Source organism: Mauremys mutica, chromosome 12 (assembly GCF_020497125.1).
Source record: "Mauremys mutica isolate MM-2020 ecotype Southern chromosome 12, ASM2049712v1, whole genome shotgun sequence".
Classification (NCBI taxonomy): domain Eukaryota; kingdom Metazoa; phylum Chordata; order Testudines; family Geoemydidae; genus Mauremys; species Mauremys mutica.
In genome coordinates, this window is record NC_059083.1 from 77,272,542 (window position 1) to 77,292,404 (window position 19,863).

General features: G+C 41.1%; 1 protein-coding gene across 1 annotated transcript in view; it reads right to left on the reverse strand.

Moving 5' to 3' along the window:
• The window catches only part of LOC123347019, a 126,424-nt gene that overhangs the window by 84,308 nt on the left and 22,253 nt on the right, over nucleotides 1–19,863 (reverse strand). Inside the window, exons 10-22 of the mRNA XM_044984445.1 lie at nucleotides 17,975–18,146; nucleotides 16,835–16,893; nucleotides 15,980–16,090; nucleotides 14,671–14,846; nucleotides 13,177–13,296; nucleotides 11,876–12,014; nucleotides 9,959–10,049; nucleotides 8,925–9,064; nucleotides 7,562–7,681; nucleotides 5,684–5,885; nucleotides 3,932–4,098; nucleotides 2,382–2,509; nucleotides 307–444 (exon numbers count right to left, since the gene is read on the reverse strand). Coding sequence (XP_044840380.1) covers nucleotides 307–444; nucleotides 2,382–2,509; nucleotides 3,932–4,098; nucleotides 5,684–5,885; nucleotides 7,562–7,681; nucleotides 8,925–9,064; nucleotides 9,959–10,049; nucleotides 11,876–12,014; nucleotides 13,177–13,296; nucleotides 14,671–14,846; nucleotides 15,980–16,090; nucleotides 16,835–16,893; nucleotides 17,975–18,146 — 1,763 coding nt within the window. The remainder of the gene's footprint in view (nucleotides 1–306; nucleotides 445–2,381; nucleotides 2,510–3,931; nucleotides 4,099–5,683; nucleotides 5,886–7,561; nucleotides 7,682–8,924; nucleotides 9,065–9,958; nucleotides 10,050–11,875; nucleotides 12,015–13,176; nucleotides 13,297–14,670; nucleotides 14,847–15,979; nucleotides 16,091–16,834; nucleotides 16,894–17,974; nucleotides 18,147–19,863) is intronic.

The window sequence follows — 19,863 nt, forward strand, 5'->3', positions numbered from 1 at the left end:
CTCATGACTAGGGAGGGCCAATGAACCCCTGAAAAGGTTCTCCTACACACAGGCTATGGTGCAGAGTTCTCTTTTTCACAACAGAAGGATATGAGCCAAAGTCTCCACTTGTATATGTGGGCCCAACTCTGCTATAAAAAAAAAAGTTTATATTTATACTAGTGGTGAATTTGGACCTATACATATAAAGAGAGAAAACAAAATTGCTTCCTAATGAAAAACCCGATCACATATTGAGCAATTAGATACTTCTTTCCCAACCATATGTATTAGAAGCATTCCTGGCAGTGAAGTTATGACACTTACATTAAAAAATGGATGACTCCAGATTCGAATTTGTGCAGTGGAATTTAAGGTTCGCAGCAATGCATTGCTAATGATGTTCACAAGCACTGGAAAGCAGTTGATTGTTTCTATGCTGCACATAACTGTGAACCTGTAGCTCTGAAGAAAAGCAAGACAAGACAGAAGTTCAAAGGTGTTTTCTAATGGAGGGGAAATCAGGAAAACTATTCAACAGTTTACATTCCCACTCAGTGCAAGATGAATCTAGGAATGCGAGAATTAGTTTTGCCTATATGTTGGCAGGAGTCTAGGCTTGTTAGCCTGTATCTACAGAAGATTAGTAAATGTGGTTGAGTTTAAGTCAGGCTTACCTAGCATGAATATGGACAAACAGATTCAGACCAGTGAAACATTCCTCAGTTTAGTCCCATGAAGACAATAAATTGTGCAAGCTTACCACTGCGCACCATTACACCTCTCCTATCAGTGGCGGATTTAGAGTTAGTGGGGCTCTGTGCTCAGCTTCATTTTTGGGGACCCTGCTTGGGACCCAGCCAAGAAAAAGAACACTCTCCCATCTCCCCCAACCCCCGTTTTTCATTCTTTTTTATTTCATCCTCCTCCTATAATAGGAAGTAAATGAAAATAAAGTGAAGTACCTTGATTGTTTTTGTAACCTAACATTTTTCCACAGACCATTTTCTATGTTTCCTGGGTCTCTTGAATCAGGTAAAAACGGTCACTTCCCTTTTTCCTGGGTGCAGGGAGAGGGCTACTAAGGCTGGGTATCTGCGTAACCAGCATGATTCATGAAAAATACCAACCTCTTCGAGTACGTCTACACAGGGATGACAGACCTCTGGCATGACCACAGCTGGCTTGTGTCAGCTGACCTGGGCTAAGGGGCTAAAAACGTCTGTGTAGATTTTTGGGCTTGGTCTGGAGCCTGAACTCTGGGACCCTCCACTCTCATAGGGTCCCAAACTCGGGTTCCTGTCAGAGCCTGAACATCTACACAGCAGTGTTTCAGGCCTGGAGCCCGAGCCCCACAAACCTGAGTCAGCTGACCCAGGCCAGCTATGGGTTTTTTATCCCTGTGTAGACACAGCCTGAGTGACTCCAGATCCCCCAGGAAATCGTGCCCAGTGATCCAGGAATGCACAAATCCATCTAGCATGCCTTGACACAAAGGCCTCTAAATATTCTACTGTCCATATCATCTGGCCCATCTCAATACAATAGCCTCTGAAGTTTTCATGCTTTCAAGGACAGGGTGAAAGATACAGTTAATATTTATAAAGTTAAAGCCATATTTCACAAGATACCGTATGTGTTTGCAGTATCTGTCACAGTCTCATATCATCAGATTGTTTTGCATTTAAAATAAAGTGCTGTTCCACTTTTAGAACAAGTTCTAGAGACAACGCCTGGTTTTGCAGATCAATAAAATGCATCCACAATTCACTGCGAGGGTAAAACTGCAACCACAGAAATTAAGTGTGTGACTGACCCAGCTCAAAATCAGGCCTTTCCTGGCTAAATATAAGCCCATTTGCTTACCCATATAAGATTATTGCATATTATTTAATACAAGATGGTCTACATCTTCAGTCTGTGATTTGCCCAGTGTAAGGAGCCGACTCTGGAGCTGCCTTGAAGAGGGATTGTGAATCCTAGGCCCGCAGTCTCCTTTCTGATCTCCCCCCTACTTTGAGGAGGGAGTGTGCTATGATCTGCCTGTCCCTGGTGCAACGTACACTTCCCAGTGCACCGGTGCAGCTCTGCCCTGTCCTGTTCAAGCGCAAATTCAGGAAGGGGGACAAAATGGCTTCGAAGAGCCTGACACCCCCTGTACTGGAAGTGGTGCCATGGAACCTCAAGCCCCTTTTCTCCTGGATGCAGGAGGGCCACAATCTGGCCATATTTGAATTAAATGTTGATGTGTTTATTTTGCAATTTTGTGAATTTCACTTTGGCTTATGTTTGACCTTCATGTCTTTGACGCTTATCCATCAGGAGCTTCATTCAGACAAGTTCCACAGAATCCACATTGGCATCTTGGTTAATTATTAAAGAAAAAAGGAGAGACACACTACCTGGTGCTCACGGGATACTTGTATAGCCCCATTATGTATTAGCCTCTCTGTGATATTTTTCCCTGTTGCTATTTCCAGCATTATGTTCTGAGTCTCGAGAGCGTGGATGAAGTCCTGAATGCTTGAACCTGGTATGAAGGCAACAGCAGAAAAATCAAAATCTGAAGATTTTTTTTTAACAATAAAAGTTCTCCTTGGGTCTTTGGTAAAGTCCCCACCGGGACCAGAGAAATAATAATAAAATAAAGTCTATAGAACTCATACACCATTTGTGTAATAATCCATTGCATTTTCTCCACAGTTAGTTAACTTGCTGCTTCCAAACTTTTGCATTATGAATTGACTCACTACTCTGCTGATTCTCTGCTTGTTTAAATTAGTTTACTGCCCTAATTCTTCTGTATTTCAGCTGTTTTACTCCTATTAATTTCTGTTCTCTTGCTATCATGCCTATGATACTTCTCCTTTGCTACCTCGTCTGTCTCTCTCTCTAACACCTTCTCTCCTGTCACTGAACGCAAAGTTTCCCATCTCATGTCCATCTGCTTTATTAATTAAATTCCTTCCCTCTTCCTTGCTTTCATTGCTGCCACCGTGCTCACAACCTCTTCCTTCTCAAACTCTCTGTGCCCCATAGCTCCTTCTCCTCACAACATAAGCAAGGTCTCCTCAGTCCTCAAAAAACCCTGGATCCTGCCTCTCCAGCTACCATCCCATCTCATTCCTGCTGTCCACCAAAAGCACAGTCCACAACCAATGCATTGACGCCTTCTCCAACTCCAGTTTGGACCCTTCCAATCTGTTATTCTCTTTTTCCACTTGAGTGTCTAATCTGCTTTTCCTTGACAAATCTCAGGGCTTCTTCTCCACCTTTGTCCTCTCATTCAGGGCCTCATTATATGATCAAATATTGCAATATCAGAGCTGCCACCTCTCACGATTTTATTGGTAGTTTCACAATATTGGTAGTTTTTATTAAAGCCCCTCTGGAATCAAACTGCATGAGAATCTCAGCTTTCATTTTTTTTTAAAGTATCTAGCCCTCATATTTGCTGTGAAAAAACTGGAAAGATTAAGCAAATGTACCTTGACAGCAAATAAAAATATATATTAAATTCTTAGTAAGTAAAAAAAAAAATCATGATTTTTAAGTTAGTCTTATGATTTTTTGAGGGCTGGCTCATGATTTTTGAATGCTCAGGGTTGGTGTACTGCATCATCCTTCTCTCAGGTAGCCGACACACACATTGCCCTCCTTCGTTCAATACAAAATGAAACTATAAAAGTGATTTGCCTTCCGGATGATCTGACAACGCCATTCTTCTCCTCAGAGCCTTCCTCTGGCTTCTCATTCAGCCTCACATCCAATATAAGCTTTTTGCCACCACCTCCAGATCACCCTGCCCTGGGCTGCTCTCCTTGTTGAGCCCTAGATTGCCCTCTATGACATCTGCTCTGCCAATATTCCCCCCTCCCCATCACATTTCCTTGCAAAGCTAAAAGCAGTGGCGTAGAAAAAGACCAACCTTGCTCTTCTGCTTTGCCCTCACCTGTTTCATTGAAGACTAGAAGGCTTGTGACTTCCTTGTGAGATTGTTTTCCAGGAGGAAAAAAATACAGAGCAGAGGACAGCTCCCAAGAATTTAATTGTTTCCATAAGTGAAGTATGATTAAGTGGATAGCTATAGGTAGTATAAAAAGTCCACACAGCAGTAATCTAGATTGAAGAACAGATCACAAATGAGTTTGGAGACAAGACATTTTGCAAGTTGCATTATTGTAGGGGGAGCTGGTAGCAACCCATATATTTCGACTGTATTAAGAAAAAAAGATTCTTGCCACTTGATTTTGAAAAGCTGTAACACTCCCATTGTGTATGTCAGGCCTTTAAAATTCAGCAGGAAGAAAGTTCTAGAGTTAGAGAGGTGCCTTTTCTTTGACCCATGAAATTCCATTCAGGTTTGGCTGAGATATAAACTTTTGTAAATCACCATTTCCCTTCTATTGCTTGTGTTCCTCAGGAAAATTATGGTAGCATGGAAAAAACAACTGAACATGAACATTCTCATCTAATGCCGAGCTGACACCATTGCCAAAGCAGCAGCATCATATGCAACACTGGGAACCTCAGAAGCAGATAGCCTCTACAGGGGGTGTAGGGAAGAAAGCTGGGAGTCCGGTGATCCCTGCCTCCAGGCACAAACACATGTACCCACTGGCCCATCCCTTCCTCAGAAGACACCTGATGGAAGATGCTCCTCCAACTTCCTGGGTTGTGGGGGAGGAGAAGGGATCCAATGAACACTTCCAACCATTCTAACTGTAATAACCAAGGAGCTGGTTGAAAGTTTTTTACAGTAAGATTTTCTGCTGGAAAAGAGTTTAATTGATTTTTTTTCCCCGTTGACAGGACATTTCTACAGAAAATTAAATTAAAATATTTTATTTAGTTTCCTTTTAGAAAGTCAAAAAGATTCTAAATTTAGGATTTTTTGTTTTTTCCTTATCCTTTTTTTCATTTCTGCCATTGAATGCAACAGAATGAATATCTAGGGCTTTTCTTTCTCCTTTTTCTCTCTTTCAGTTCTAACTTTTCACAACTTCCTTAAAACTTTGGAAAAGTTACAGTTTTTTTCCAAAGTCGGAGAAGTTTTGAAAATGTACAAATTAGGGGGAAAAAGAAACAAGAAACAATAAAAAGTTGAAAGAACAAACAGACGTTTCATTCTTTTGCATTCATTGACACTATGGGGAAAGGAAAAAATATGAAAGGAGAAAAAAATGAATATTTTTAAACTTTTTTTTAAATACCAAGATTAAATTAAAATTTTATTCTTTTAGTTTTGACGTTTTCCCACCCGTGAAATAAAACTATATTTCAAAATGATTTTTTTAAGAAAGAACATGGGCTTTACAACTAGCGCCAATAATCATATGGCTCATTTAATTATGTACATCAGTCAGTGCAAGAAACTCCCGGTAATACATTAATAATGGGATGGGGATGCATAGTGAGGGAAGCTTTTGTGTAGCTGGAATTGGCAAGGTAGGCATTTTCCCGGAACACTGGCTGATCAGCTTTCTAGGTCATGAATCATTTAGAGCAAATATGTGATTTACAAGCAAACGCTGCGGTGATTGAATTAGTTTTAATGTTCCAGGAACATTCAAGGTGAGAGGGAAGTGGATCCCTGAAGTTGATCCCTGAAGTTCCATCTTAGCCCACTCCACAGACAGCTGTGCTAGGAACATCCTCCCACAGACTGATTTCACCTAAACAAGTCAGAAACACTGGCACTTACATGGATCTAAGGGTTTTGTCTTCATGCTTCAGCTTTAAAAAGCGAATTCTTGCCATGGCACAGACTTGCTGTCTCCAGAGGGCTGTGCCACTTACAGTCGCCTTTCCTATGTCTGAGAGTGACAGGAGACCTTGTTCCATTTCATCAGCAGAGAAGGCGTCTCTTTCCTCTTCTGCTTGCTCCTCACTGAAAACACCATAATCTACAAAGAGTTTTCAAAGTACATAGTTCAACGTAACTCCTCGATGTTTCTGTTTATACATAATAAAAACAGAAACATTAGCAGGGACAAGAATACACACAATTACCAACTACTGACCAGTACTACATGGCAGGCTGAACATAACTATCTTCTAGTTTGCTACAAGGGAAGAGATCTCAGTTAAGATGGGCTCTTTGGGGAGTATAGAAAACACTTTAGGACCTTGAAGGGATGTACAGAAAATCCATCTCTGATCCACTGTTCTGTATCCAGAGATCTCTTAAAGTTTTCTACTCATGAGGCTTTCCCCCCATAATTATACACTTTAGTAAAGGACACCTGAAGGTTAAAGTATTAAGTAGAATTGTTCATATTTAAATCTGATGTTTCAGGTATAGACAGACCCCTAAGCCACCATGGAGACCCCTCCAAAAGGAAATGTTCATCATTCATGGAAATCTGTGTTTTCATAAAATAGAATTCCTAGGAGTTAGGAGCACTCTGTGGAATAGCACCTGGATTCACTGTATTAATTTAAAATAAACAAATAGAAGACTAGACACATGTATAATACTCAGACACAAAGTGTACATAGACCGGTTGGATTTGAAAATCAGAGTCACTAAGAACAAGTACACACTGTGCTCTGGTTAGCATACTCTCCTACATGCCTGATTCTGCACCCCTGACTTTCCAGGGAGCAGGATCAGGCTCTAAATGCATAAAGTTTTAAGCCCATCACCAATTTTATTAGACGCCGTTAAAGTATAAGAACAATAAACTATTCTTGAGTGAAAGACAGAAACAATAAATACATTTTCTGAAATGTAAAAAAAAAATCAGTTTGAGATACAGTCCTTAGTTCTATGAACTGAAACAAAATCCAAAGTTTGGGATTTCATCTTTAGCAGGTTTCAGAGTGGTAGCCGTAAGTGGGCTGTAGCCCACGAAAGTTTATGCCCAAATACATGTGTTCGTCTCTAAGGTGCCACAGGGACTCCTCGTTGTTTTTGCATCCTTAGCAGAGATCACTTAAAAAAATTAGAAAAACGATGGTATATTGAAACTGTGTTAGGATCACAGGTTTAAGGGTTTCCTGGTCCAGCTTGCAGGCTAAGGGGGCTCTGCAGGCAAGTGTGGCAGCTTGCCTCTCAGCAGGGAGTCTGCAAAGAGCCTGACTAGAACCAGGTGGGTTGAGTTCTGCATCTCTGTCTTGGGGATCAACCTGCTTTGTATCTGTTTTTAAGGTCTGGATTTTAAGAAATCCAATCCAATCTAAAAACTGGGCACTGCTACACATTCTTGCCTGGACAATTCAGGAGGACATTGCAAAATAAGTTGCATAATGAAGTCTATGTTACAGAGTTTTCTAAAAATCGAATGCCTGCCTCTTTGTTGTTGTATCTTATGAAATAATTACATAAGCACTTACCTCATCACCCATTTAATATTTGATAGCAAGTCAGGAGTGAAAAAAGTCCTCTTTCTGTGTCCTACATGTTTGGATTTCCAATTGTTTTTAGCCATGTTTAAAAATGTAGTTAACTATTCAAAGCAATTTTAGCTAGTCATTTCTATCTCTGAGGATGTCCCATAAGGTAAGACTTTATATTTAGCATAAAAAGAGCATAAGATGAATTTTAAAATAATTTTCCTTGGCTGACCCAGTATTTTACCTTCTTGATCAGTTGCTGCTTCACCCTCCAGCTTCAGGAAGACATCTTCCAGAGTTGTCACGCTGACGCCATAATTAATAATCCCCTGGTCAGAGTGGCTGTCTAGGCCACAGAACAGATCTGCATGACAGAAGGACACATGTACCTTGAAGGCATAAGAAAATTAAAATTTATCTGGGCTAAATTGTGCTGTCAGGTTTAGAAATGTAAATCCAGAGTAATTCCTGACTCGCTTCTGTACCTGAAAGCAGAATTTAACCCTATCTTCTAATCCTAGGGTAACCATTAGAACTATGGGTTTACCAAAATCACCAGGTCTCTATTTTTAATCAATCTTCATGTTTGATAATACGCTGCTGAGTATTTAAAGTTTGATTTGAAGTTTTACTGGAATACATATGCTCAAGAGTCAAAAAAATACCAGGTGCCAATTTTGATTGTCCACTTTTAAAATTTTCAGTCACCTTTGCACATATCTCTTCTGCATGGGAGGAGTTTCCTGGCAACGATCTGCAAAGGCAACTCACTGTCCTCTTTCAAATGTGTCCTTAGAACTCTTAGCTGCTATTATGCCTTAACAAACAACCCAGCAAGGTTTAGACAGCTGATTCACTGGGACCACTGCCTTTCCCACCAACCAGTTTCATTTCATTATTTTCTTGGGTTCTCCTCATTCTTTGTTTAATCTACCCATCTACCATTATTTTTCAAATTTCAACCTTTTGTGCATTTTCAGGCTCTGGCTAGGGCTGGACCTGTAAATGCCAAAATGTGGTAAGACAAACTGAGCTTACAGTATTTCCAGCCCAGCTGGAAACACAAAAGTAGTAGAACTCTTATGAGGACACATGGACTCAAAATTCTGGCCCTTTGCAGACTCAAAGAAATATCAAAATTTAAGTAACTAAACTGAAACTAAAGTCTGATTCCCAGGCATTCTGGAACAATTTGTATAATGAGGCTGCTAAAAGCCATTGAACGAAATTGTAAACCCTGTATATAATGGAATCCACTTCAAGCCAGGGTGTGTGGCAGTACCCCCAGCACCCCTAGTGCCAGCACCTATACTGATTCCTTTCAGTCTCCTTCATCATTACCCTGCATTTAACAGAACAAACAAATATTTGTGTCAGGTTCAATTTTTACGTACTTTCTCATGAATGGAAGAAAAACACATATTTTGATCTTAAATACATAGAGAGACTAAAATCATGGAAAAAATTCCTTATGCAAATGTTCATCATCAGTAGGTTACCTTCCTGATGGAATTCAGGAGCCAGATACAATCTCTCTCAACATTAACAGAAAAAAGAGAAATAATTCTATGCATGGTAGATGCTGGATTATGTAAACACATAATTACCTGGAAATTTATCCACATTTTCTAAGGGCAGTGTATAACTCAGTTCATTTTCACTCTGTCCTGTGAATGTGGCATCAGGGATGTACTGTCTGACCAGGGATATCATGCTCTCACAGTCACAAACCTCACTGACATGCATCCTGTTCATATTAAGAAGGCAAAGGCTTACATTTTCACAAGAACAATGTATTTATCGTTATGATGTCATATACCAAGAGAGCCAAATCCATCAGTCCTTACTCTGGAATAACATCCAATCCCTGCAGCAGATCTTATTTAGACAAAGCTTCAGTGGAAATTTTGTCTAAGTAAGGATTGAAGGGTTTGTTACCAACTCCTTGTGTTATACCAACCTCATATGTTGGCTAATGTAATAAAACAAGTGGTTAGGGATAACCAACCGATTTAACAGTATTCACAGGAGGAGTTTGGCAAAAAGAGTCTTACAAAGGGCCCAGTTCTGCAAGTGCTTAGGACCCTCAGTGCCTATTGAAAGGAGATGAGGGTACACAGCATCTTATAAGAGATGCCCAGAATTTTAGGATCAGGCTGAAAAGAAAGATGACTTTTAGGATGGAGTGCCCTCTGAGCCAACAGCGCTATTACCTGGGGAAATGAATCACATCTGCTTCGTGGAACATTTCATTACTAAGATTCTAGGAATTCAGTACAATAATGAGAAAAAACAAATTAATTGGCTGTAAGCTGAGTCTGTATACCCAAGGCGTTACATCAGATGAAAGGTGATCTCAGATCATAGTGCCTTAAAAATAAAGTTAACAGCAACAATATATTTATTTTTCATAACTGGAAGCATAGATATTGCACGTGCCAGGTTGGGGGAATGTTTTGACACAGTCTGCTCAATACATTTTGAAGTTTTTATACTCATTCTAGTTAAGATATATTAGGAAGCATTTATATTTAAATTCCCAGAGATGTTGCTGGATAGGAATGAAATACCGTTTCTTCTGCTACTGTGATGCAAATTTAGCACTATGAGGAATATTTTCAAACAAAATAAAATAAAATACCTTAAGTGATACCCAATCCCCCATTTTTTCTTCAAAAACAGAGAAGATCCAACACACTTTATTCTCCCATGTGAAATAAAAGCTTTCCGGTCTAAAGAAAGAGAAAAACAAAATCATTTATATAATGGAACTCACTTTCTGAATGAATTCTTCTTGAGTCATTAATAAAATTAAGAATCTAAAGTACAGCATCTAATAAGCAGATCATAGAATGCTGGTTACAAGACATGGAGTGATCATTCAAGAAAGAATGGACATGCAGAGGTTAGAGGTGAAGAGAATAATTTAGGAAGGATTACCCGCAGAAGTGGGTTTTTAAAGAGGAATTAAGACAGATGGGGTGCATGCTGGACACATGGGAAACCATTGCAAGAATAGGAGCAATATGATAAAAGACAGACCGCCAAGGGTGAAATAGACAAAGGAAAAGGGCAATAGAAGGACTACAGAAAGCAACCTGACCCTAACAGAGCAACAAGTGCAAAACCTGGAGACATATGTCCACAGCTATGATGATGGATACCCCCCACAACACACCTTTCAAAATCCAGGGGTTCTGCACATGCCTATCACAGTATGGCGTAACTCATCCAGTGCATTTAATGCCCCAGACAATTACTCTGCTCGCAAATGAACTCTCATAGAACAATGATAAAAGACAAAAAACACCCCATCAAAACACTTTTCACAAAGCAAGCCCTCCATGTCTGACCTCCCAAGCCTTGTTCTCAAAGGAAACCTGTAGAACATCTTCAAAAGATGAGCCTGGGAACTTCAATTCATGGCTACGCTGGACACTGAAAACCATGAACTTAACAGAAACACTAGTTTTATGGCCCCATTACAACAATTTGTAACACACCTGCTGCCTACTAACCCTCCATTGTCTTATGACTGCAGCAGTATTAATTGCCTGCTTCATTTTAAGCAGTCTCCTACAACATGTGTGAATCCCTTATGTTTTACAATCTGCCCCATCTTGTATTTAGCTTGGTTACCTTCTCCAGACCTGAGGAAGAGCTCCATGAAGCTCAAAAGCTTGTCCCTTCTACCAGCAGAAGTTGGTCCAGTAAAGGATATTACCTCATCTACCTTGTCTCTTACAAAGAGCATAAGCAGTGAAAGCGTACAATGAGGTTGTGGTGACATTAGGTAAGGGGGCTGCTGTGGGTGAGGATGACACAATAAGACTATTTCACAGCCACATGTACATTCAGAATTAGAATGGTATCTCAGATGTTATTGTAATGTTAATAGAGATGTGAAGGAATTAAAATAATCTCTGCAACCAGATCAAGAGCATGACAAAGGAAGGATGCTAATGTCGGGAAATGAAAGGGGAAATTATTTAGTGAAAACGGTAGGATAGCAAACTGGACTACAGAGTTGCTCATTCATTTGCAGGACGAGACAGGTGCTTCAGTATTGCAGCAAAGCCTCCACATTTCTGACCAGAGGACTATTAAAATGATATATTTTAATTAAAAAAAAAAAAAGACACCCCCCCAGGATAAATAGTCAACAGCAGATGGACATGAATTCACACTATATGTGGGCCCTCGTAACCCTATGATTCTAAAGCAGAACCAGTTTACGGTGAACTTGGATATAGTGAAACTCAACTTATCAGTGAAGCACAAAGCCTTGAATTGCTTCATTGCAGTTCAACGAGATTTTCTTCCCAACCTTTCAGTCCTTATTGAAACTTAGAAGTCAAAACTTCTATTAAAGGCAATGAGGATGGAATCCTGGTACCACTAAAGTCAATGGGAATTTTCCCACTGATTCAATGGTACCAAGATTTCATCCTAAGAGTTTAGCCTGAGCAAGGTTCATTCTAAAAGAAAACTCTGCTTATAAAATCTTATTTCATCTACTTATAAAATCTTATTATCTAATGAGATAAGCTGGTCTCACCAGCAAGGATATCAGCTTCATCCATGAATTGGGTACTGAATAGAGTCACTCGACCATCTCTACGTTCTTTCAGTAGAGTCCACACATAGTGTCTGGAGCGGGGATCCAATCCAGCAGTTGGCTCATCTAATAGCAAAACCTGCAGACAGGAGTGAAATCAGACCTTCACTGTGTTGCCAACTCTCATGATTTTAGTGCGAGTCTCATGAAAATTGATGTTTCTCTTACAGCTCCAGCTGCTGGAGTCAAGAGACTGCATGAGAGTCTCAGCTACCATGTTTTAATAAAGTTTGCATCCCTCTTGGTTGCAGGGAAATGACAGAAAACATGATCTGAGGGCACCTTAATGGCGCAAAACCCAGAAAGCAAATAAACAGAACCCCTAGATTTTTTTTAAATATCATGATTTTTACATGAAACGCATGATTTTTGGGAACTGACTCAAGATTTTCAAAACACTTGAGGTTGGCAATATTGCATTCAGATTCAGTTACAATGAATAATTTTTGGTATATTTACAGATTTCAGTTGTTATTACTCCTTAATTTTCTTTTCAGATGATTTTAACATCAAAATGCAACTCTACAGGCTTTTCTCCATGGGGGGCATCCAGGAAAGTTAATCTGAATTAACTAAAGGTATGAATTTGAAGTGGATTGGTTAAACCACACTAAATCCCTGTGTGGTCATTGTTCTTCATAATTAAAGTGGCTTTAATTAGCTTTGGAAGTGAATTAAACTAAACTGAATTAAGGCCACTTTAATTTTGAATGGTAGTGTCCACACAGAGATTTAATATGGTTTAAATAATCCACTTTAAATCCAGACCTTTAGTTAATTCAATTTAACTTTCCTGGATGTGTCTATGGAGACAAGCCCTATGTCTGTATTTTTACTGGTTTTCCTAGTTTATTTATTTATTATCCTTTTTGTTTGTGCTAAACATGGTATTGATGTAGCCTCAATTTATCTTTCTTTTGTTTGTTAAGTAAATTTCAGTCAATATTCTGGAGTCAGAATATTTCCAGTCTTGCTCCTTGGACACATCATATTGTTTGAGATGATGTTTATAAATTAGTGGCATGAAAATGTATTTTGTATGGTCTCAATCCTGCAAAGATATACTCATGTATCTAACTTTACGCACTATGAGGAGTACTATTGAAATCAATAGGAGCTAGAGTGCTCACAGTGTGTAGAGATAAGTATGTGCGTAAGTCTTTGCAGGATCTCTTTGCAGAGACTGTGTTTAAATACATACAATACAAACACTAGTTGTGCATATGACCACTCCTTTTCACCTGTGGATCTCCTAACATGGCTATCCCAAGAGACAACTTTCTTTTTTGTCCACCACTCAGTTTATTAGCTTGGGTGTCCTGAATGTTGATAATATCCATCAGTTTCAAAACTTTTTGCACCTGGAAAATGACAGAAAAATAAATGTCAAGGACTGGTATATTTAGGCTTTTGGGTACTATTATTCCCGAAATATAAACTTGCAAGTAACCGTTTCACATAACTACAGTGGTTACACAACAACATGTGTGTCTGTCAGCTGGTCCTGGATGCTTTTTTGTCAGAAAACAGTGATGCAGCAAGAACAAGAGCAAGAAGAATTGTAGTAAGATCTTGATTAAGCATGCCCACAGGCCAACGTTACATGCTGAGAGGCCTGTGTTTATCTGACAGCAGCCTGGCCAGGTTTGCGCTCCTGAGGTCCAGGTGTCACATTCAACTAGATCACTCCTGAAACCTCCAGTTCTACTCATCCTGCAGAAACTACGCGGATTGAGATGTCATACCTATCCTCCATGAATCTATCCAGCGCCCTTTTGAACCCCATTAGAGTATTGGCCTTCGCAACACCCTCTGGCAAGGAATTCCAGAGGCTGAGAGTGCATTGCATGAAAAAATACTTTCTTGTGTCTGTTTTTAAACCTGCTACCTGTTAATTTCATTTGGTGGCCCCTTGTTCTTGTATTATGAGGAGGAGTATTTACTTTCTCTACACCACTCATGATTTTATAGACCTCTATCATATCCCCCCTTAGTCGCCTCTTTTCCAAGCTGAGAAGTCCCAGTCTCATTCATCTCTCCTCATACAGAAGCTGTTCTATACCCCTAATCATTTTTGTTGCTCTTTTCTGAACCTTTTCCATTTCCAATATGATGCTGTGAAGTAGAAGTTCCTTTCCAAGTGAACATATACTTACCTCTGCAGCTCTCAAACTGTGGGTTGTGTTATATCCTTGGGGCAGCCCGTGTAGGAAGCAATCACTTGAGGCCAGAGAGCAGGCAGCTAACCAAAACCTCCATTTTATTTACATATCTACAGAGAGCTTCTCAGCCGGTTGAAACCGGTTGAGCTAACCCATAATAATCTAACTCAGTTGCCATAGCAACAAAACCATGACAACCAAATACACAACAGGTTGGGACCTTAAAGTGGGTCGCGACCCCATTTTAATGGGGTCGCCAAGGCTGGCGTTAGACTTGCTGGGGCCCGGGGCTCAAGCCCAAGCCCCACCACTCGGGACCAAAGTCCAAGGGCTTTGGTGGTGGGTGGCGGGGCTCAGGCTTTGGCTTCAGCCCTGGGCAGTGGGGCTCAGGTTACAGGCCCCCTGCCTGGAGCTGACGCCCTCAGATTTCGGCTTTGTCCCTCCCTCCCCAGCCTGAGGCGACAAGGGCTTGGGTGGGCTCAGGGTTCGGTTCCCCCCTCCTGGGGTCGTGTAGACATTTTTGTTGTCTGAAGGGGGTCGCGGTGCAATGAAGTTTGAGAACCCCTGACTTACCTCATACTCTACCTCAGTGGACTGAATCCCTTTGATTTCAGCAAAAACTCGCAGATTTTCTTTCACTGTTAAAACTTCAAACTGAACGTTGAATTGTGGGCAAACCCCATATAATGCTCTAATTTCTTCCAGATCCTCTATTTCTGATAGTTTGTACTTGTATATAGTTGCAGAACCTGTACACATGAACAAAGAAAGATTGATGATGTGTCCTTTGTTCTTTCACCCAAGCACATTTGAAATCAAGGAGTCCTTGGGGCACCTTAGAGACTAACAAATATATCTGGGCATCAGCTTTCGTGGGCTAGAACTCACTTCATCAGATGCCTGGATTGGACAATACAGGAGCAGGTATAAATATATGAAAGGATTGGTTATATACGCCATCATGTGCCAGCAATGCCCCTCTGCCATGTACATTGGCCAAACTGGACAGTCTCTACACAAAAGAATAAATGGACACAAATCTGACATCAGGAATCATAACATTCAAAAACCAGCAGGAGAACACTTCAACCTCTCTGGTCACTCAATAACAGACCTAAAAGTGGCAATTCTTCAATGAAAAAACTTCAAAAACAGACTCCAATGTGAAGCTGCAGAACTGGAATTAATTTGCAAACTGGACACCATCAGATTAGGCCCGAATAAAGACTGGGAATGGTTGGGTCATTACAAAACCTAAATTTAATTTCCCAATACTAATTTCTCCCTACTGTTACTCACACCTTCTTGTCAACTGTCTGTAATGGGCCACTCTACCACTTCAAAAGTGATTTTTCCTCCCTTGGTATCCTGCTGTTAATCGTTTTATCTTGTTAGACTGACCTCGCACTTGGTAAAGCAACCCACATCCTTTCATGTATTTATACCTGCTCCTGTATTTTCCACTCCATGCATCTGATGAAGTGGTTCTAGCCCAGGAAAGCTTATGCCCAAATACATTTGTTAGTCTCTAAGGTCCTCCGTGTGTGCTGGAGCTGCCCGAGGCAGCGCAGGGCCGAGCTAAGGGGAGAGCAGGGGCTGGAGCTGGGCCGGGGACAGAGCCAGAAAGGACCAGCCCAGAGAGCAGAGCTGGGCCGGGAGCAGAGTCGCACCAGCCAGAGGGGCAGCCTGGGGAGCTGCGCTGGAGGCAGAGCCGCAGCTGTGCTGATGCAGGAACTGGGGCTGTCTGGAGCCGAGTGCGGTGAGCAGCTGGGGAATGCTACAAGGACTCCTCGTTTCTGCTGATACAGACTAACAAGGCTACCACGCTGAAATTTGAAATCAAGCACGTTCTTCCTTTCAGTTTAGAAGTGTATCATCGTACCATCTGATGGCTGGGAAAGTCCACTGAGGATGTTTAGTAGAGTAGTTTTTCCAGCTCCACTATGACCAAGTAACGCAGTGATCTGGCCTTCATAAATATTTAAGAACAAACCTAGTAGAAAAATAGTATTATGTTAGGATTAAAGTTTGTGAAGTAAATTAAGTCCTTCCTGTCTCTTTCTATGTGCCCATCACCAAAGTCTGGTGTCCAGGCGCCAAACATGACAATTAAAGAAATAAGATTTCTGTCTAAGAAGAGATAAGCAAAGTCAGAAATTCAGAACCCATAATGTGAGTTACATCTTCAGTAACCAGGTTCAAAATTGCAAGAATTTTTTCATTATATTAGTAAAGAAGGTGCAATGGGGGGAAAGAGACGAGGGTGACCAGACGTCCCGTTTTTATAGGGACAGTCCTGTTTTTTGGGACTTTTTCTTAAATAGGTCCCATTTTTTCATAGTTGCTATCTGGTCACCCTAAAAGAGAGACAGATGTAATAACTTTTAGAAATATCTTAAATTGCTTTACTCTGTTCCTACAATGCTCACTCCCTTTTATTCTTAGTAAAGATAGTCTTTCAAACACTCATGGTGGATACAAATTTGGCTTCTTTACTTCTTCCACCTTTTGATTTCAACATTTTTGACAGCTACTATTTTTTCTTCTTATTTAACAGGGATGAAATGTTGCAAAGAAAACATTTGCAATGTCCCTAGATTTACATGTTAATAAGTACAGATAAGCAGAATTACGGTATCGTCTCACAATAAGAAAAGAGCAGCCCTAAGATTTCAGAACTGATTGGGTTCATTTTTAGTTAAAATCCAAGCAAAAAGGTTTAAGAAACTTTTCATACCTCTCAAAGCTTCTGTTTTCTTGCTCTTTGTTTTATATGTTTTTTTAATATTGTTGAGTCTAAAGGAAGGGAAGCAAGTTATCATTAGCACTGGATTCCAATTATTGAGTAAATACTGCCTTGCGCCATAATAAATAATACCACCTTGATCATATATAATGATTTGCTTCAGTAGATCTCAAAGTGCTTTACAAAGGAGGTCAGTAACATTATCCCCATTTTACAGATGGGGAAACTGAGGCACAGGGCAGCAGAGTGACTTCCCCAAGGTCAGTCAACAAACAGCAGAGCCCAGAATAGAACTCAGGTCTCTGGACTTCCAGTCCAGTGCTCTCTCCACTAGATCACCCTACCTCCCTAGTAATTTACACCTGTGCAAGGCAATGTATACCTCATCTGGTAACCTTTTAGGCCTGGTCTACACTGGGGGGGCAGGGAAATCGATCTAAAATACGCATCTTCAGCATAGCTGAAGTCTTAGATCTTAGATCGAATTAAAATTACTTACTTTGCATCCTCGCGGCGCGCCGTGGCTTCCCCGTCAACTTTGCTTCCACCTCTCGCACTGCTGGAGTTCAGCAGTCAACGGGAGAGCGATCAGGGATCGATTTATCACATCTACACTACACAGGATAAATCAATCCCCCAATAGATCGATCGCTACCCGCCGATCTGGGTAGTGTAGACGTACCCTTACAATCCCCTTTCACAAGTGTCAATGTCTACACAGGGTGGAAGATCAGCTCCTTCATGTATAAATATATAACGTTACATCAGAGTGTCCTTTTACCTTTGAAGGCTTTGGAGATCAGATCTGAAGTAGGTTGCAGATATAAGGAGTTTGGGTTCCCCCCACCATAGTTATTTTTGGACAAAATTAGCATCACAAAACCAATTTACAATTTGGCTCAGTTCATGTATGACTGGCCTGATTTGGTTCCTAATCTCATCTGCATGGTAACAGCGCTTTGTGAAAGAACGTATTCTCGCAAAAATCCCACGTAGGGAAAGTGGAGTAGGCTGAAGTAAAGCTAAATTGATAGCTGGAGCAGGGATAGCAACAGCTGCAGGTGAGCTCTGCTAATCCTCCGATACCATATGTAATCTATAGGTTTCTTCTTATATGCAGTAGAGTTTTACCTGATGGCTTCCTTCCCGTCAAACTCTGGAGGCACTGGCTCCATGCTGTCATTGAAGATACGTTCATGGTTTTGTTCAGTTTCAGGTCTCTTATCAGCATAACCTCTCTTGCTTTTACACCAGTATGATGGCTTCAGGCAGAACAAAGGGGGATGTTTCATACCATATTTGTCTAATTGGGAACAAAGATGATGAATCTTTAGTTTAACCAGACATAGTAGACTAAAGCCTCATTCATGGCATTAAACACTTCTAAGCATCAAATTTTTTAAGGTATTTATGTGCCTAATGATGCAGATGGGCACCCAGCAGGATTTTCAAATGTGCCTAGGCCCTTAGCGCCTTTAAAAATCCCATTAGGCACCTTTTGGCATCTTGCGGCCCCCAATTACCTTTAAACATCTGACTCATCATTGATTTCAGCACTGAGCCAATCCAGTCCTCTACAGCCACAAAAGACCAACTGTTAGAAGAACTGGTACATCTCTCCAGCAAAATAGGAGGGCTTTGTGTGGTTGGGTTCACACGCCCATGTGTTACAGAATCCATTCTGGGCATAACAGCACTTAAGAGACAGGCGGAAATCCACTACTCTGCAGATGTTTCCACCCATCCCTCTGCACAGGCGGTTCATGTAAAGCCTCTCCTCAGGTTACTTTAATCATTAGGCTAAAGTAGACTCTGTCCTGCAGCTTCAGCCCAAGGATCGGGCCTATGGTTAATTTCTCAAGTGGCTGTCCTAGCTGTTAGCACCAGGTGCTGGGTTCAGGATTTAAGCTATCATGAGAAGAAAAAAAACCTACATACGCAAAATGGAAGGTGAAGGGGGAAATCACATTTCCCAAACATAGTTGAATAATTTTGGCCAGTTTCTCAGGCTGACAGCAATGGCTTAAGAGGTAGGAGCATATCATTAGTATTTCTTTAGCTTCCCTGGCCTCGTTTGCTCTCGTCACAGAGCTGGGTTAAGGCACAGGCACTACAGGGCTGTGCTTAGGGCTCTGGCTCCTGCAATCATTTAATGACCTCTGAATCTCAGACACCATTTAAAAACATCTGTTTTGAGTCCTTGGCATTGCAAAGGAAATGCTGAGAATGTGACCTGAAGGAAACCGAATGCAGAAACGTCCACCTGAGTCCATAGGTGTGAGGGGTTTGACCCATTCCAACAGGGGTTTGCTCCAGGACTGCTTTGAGGGCTCTCACCCACTGTGCACATGGCAGGAGGAAAGAGTGCAGTGGGCCCCAGGCAAGCAGAAACACCCTGGCTGCTGGGATAAGTTTTGTATATGACCTTACTTGCTACTACCCCTGGGGGAAAGGGAGGTTCTGCTGCTGGGGGACAGGGAGGGGTGGGGAATGCCGCTAACACTGGAAGTGGGGAGCAGGGCCATGTCGCAGGGGCTCTGGATTGCCTTAACTCTGTTCTGTACAGCGTATGATGCCAGAGAGCACGTACTGGAGCCGTGGGACATTCAGCTTTGGATGATATTTTCATATTCGAGGGTCCACATTTCATATGACTGTTAGTATTCCCAGCTGTGAACATCAGCCAAATCTGAACAACAAGCTAATAGCTTGTCTCTATTAATTTTACTTTAAAAGGTTGAGGCTACCTAAAGTGTGATATGAAGGCTGATTCTTGGTTGAAGAGGACAAGGAAGAGGGGATCAAAGGGGCTCCTTATGAGATGTGGGCTTATCTAGGAATCCACACGCAATCCATAGTCTGTTGTCTGGAAATATTGTTTAACACCAGTTACAGATGAAAGAGACATTAGCGGATCCACCCGATGTGGGATGGTAAATTCTAATTCTACATTTTCCTTCGTTCAGTGTTATTCTATCATTACTTGTACTGCTTTGAAATAAGTGGGGGCAGGGGGCCTA